Genomic DNA, 1642 nt, shown 5'->3' with positions numbered 1-1642 from the left:
ATTGAATCAATATATATTTGTGTTTAGATTGTCTTACACGCATAGATAAAGGGTTAATCAGTTTTTGTGGATCATTCAGAGAATCAGTTCCTTGAGTTTCTGTTCAATTCTTGAAACTTCAATACCAATTCTAGGACTGGTGGCCTGCAATGATATTAATGAAGACTGTTTGAGCATAACCCACCAGTGTTAAACAAATCAAATGGTAAATAACAGCAATAATGAAGTAAATACATGTATGTACGTACCTTGGACTTGATTATGAAGATGAGTTTATCACCAGCAGTATGCTGTGAAGCTTCCACAACTTCAGCTGCTTCTTCCTGAAGAACACTTATAACTTCATGTAACAGAAAGTTTTTATCCAACGCACAAATCAGATTCACCTCCACAGTAGAATCATAGTGTCTGATAGTCATTTTAGTACGTAATTCATCAGTACTAGTATTACATGTTGTCTTCTCTTCTCCTTTCAATTGCTCTTTCCTTCTTTTAAGACGTTCTTCATTCTCCTGCAATTGCTTTATGTAACTTGTTGCTTTATCCAAGATCTCAGGCACTGTAAACTGGAAGCATATATATATTGACAGCATAGTTTCACATTAGACAGATAGAAAGATAGATATATATACATAAGAATATATGAATGGAGAATAAGAATTATAATTTGTTAAAGAGAATTAATATTTAACCCTAGCGCTCTGAAGAGGAATGAGAGAAGCAAGCTGGGAAAGCTGGTCTTTCATGTACATTCTTCGATCTCTCTCCTTCATATTTTTCTGAATTCTTGATGATGAGTGGTTGCTGGGCTCCATAATTTTCTTAAATTCACAAGAAAACAAACAAAAACAAAAACGGAATGGGAATTCAAGATGAAATGAAGGCTGATGATGTAATGAAGAAGCCTTTACAGCTCTTAATTTGTCTGTACATTTATAGAGCTGCAGAAGAGGCAGACTGTATGGAATACCAAGAAATTATTCACACGACTTTGTTGCAAATCTAAACAAGACAATTTTAATTATCACTTCTAATTACTTAGTTAATTATCTTTTACGGCAAAAAGATATGATTAATTATCTTCATAAAATGCCTTACTTAAATGATGTTTGAAAATTACTCTTGTGTTCCCACCAGTACCAAATGTGAAGTTTCATTTCTTAACTCAAATTACACTTCAACATAAATGATGTTTTGAAAAGTTAAATGTTTCACCCTTAAATTGAACATTTATTGTAGTGTCAAAAAAATAAAGAGATTTACTTTTTGGACATTTTTAGCTTAACAATATATATCCATCAATTGATGAGGGCTTATTAATTTAGGGTTTGTTATGTTTGTATTCCTGCAGCCAGGTTTAGGGTTTAGATTCATCAAATTCATTAGTTACTTTGTTCATGATGTCGACAAACTTGACTGTTGAAAGAAAAAACTTGAAGGAAGACTAATTGACTGGTGAAAGATTAGAGACATGTCATGTGCAAAAACAATAATAAAAAAAATTAAAAATAAAACAATATTCAATCACATAGTAACACATCGTTGTTTATATGCAAAAATTACACACATAATTTTATTAAAAAGACTTTATCTAAGAATTGTCACTAATTTGATAGTTGAATAAAGGAACTTGAAGTTAAGA

The 1642-nt window shown here is 31.3% G+C and overlaps 1 protein-coding gene across 1 annotated transcript; it reads right to left on the bottom strand.

Annotated features, from left to right (window-relative positions):
* On the bottom strand, nt 1-883 carry LOC123196750 (transcription factor bHLH167-like). The gene is made up of 3 exons (XM_044610861.1): nt 693-883; nt 249-566; nt 1-144 (listed from the first exon to the last, which is right to left on the bottom strand). Exons 1-3 carry the CDS (start codon nt 813-815, stop codon nt 76-78), a joined length of 510 nt encoding a protein of 169 aa, XP_044466796.1. The 5' UTR covers nt 816-883; the 3' UTR covers nt 1-75.
* Between the last annotated feature and the right edge of the window lie 759 nt (nt 884-1642).

This window comes from Mangifera indica, chromosome 2, assembly GCF_011075055.1.
Source record: "Mangifera indica cultivar Alphonso chromosome 2, CATAS_Mindica_2.1, whole genome shotgun sequence".
NCBI classification, from domain to species: Eukaryota; Viridiplantae; Streptophyta; class Magnoliopsida; order Sapindales; family Anacardiaceae; genus Mangifera; species Mangifera indica.
This window is presented reverse-complemented; position numbering and strand designations above follow the sequence as displayed.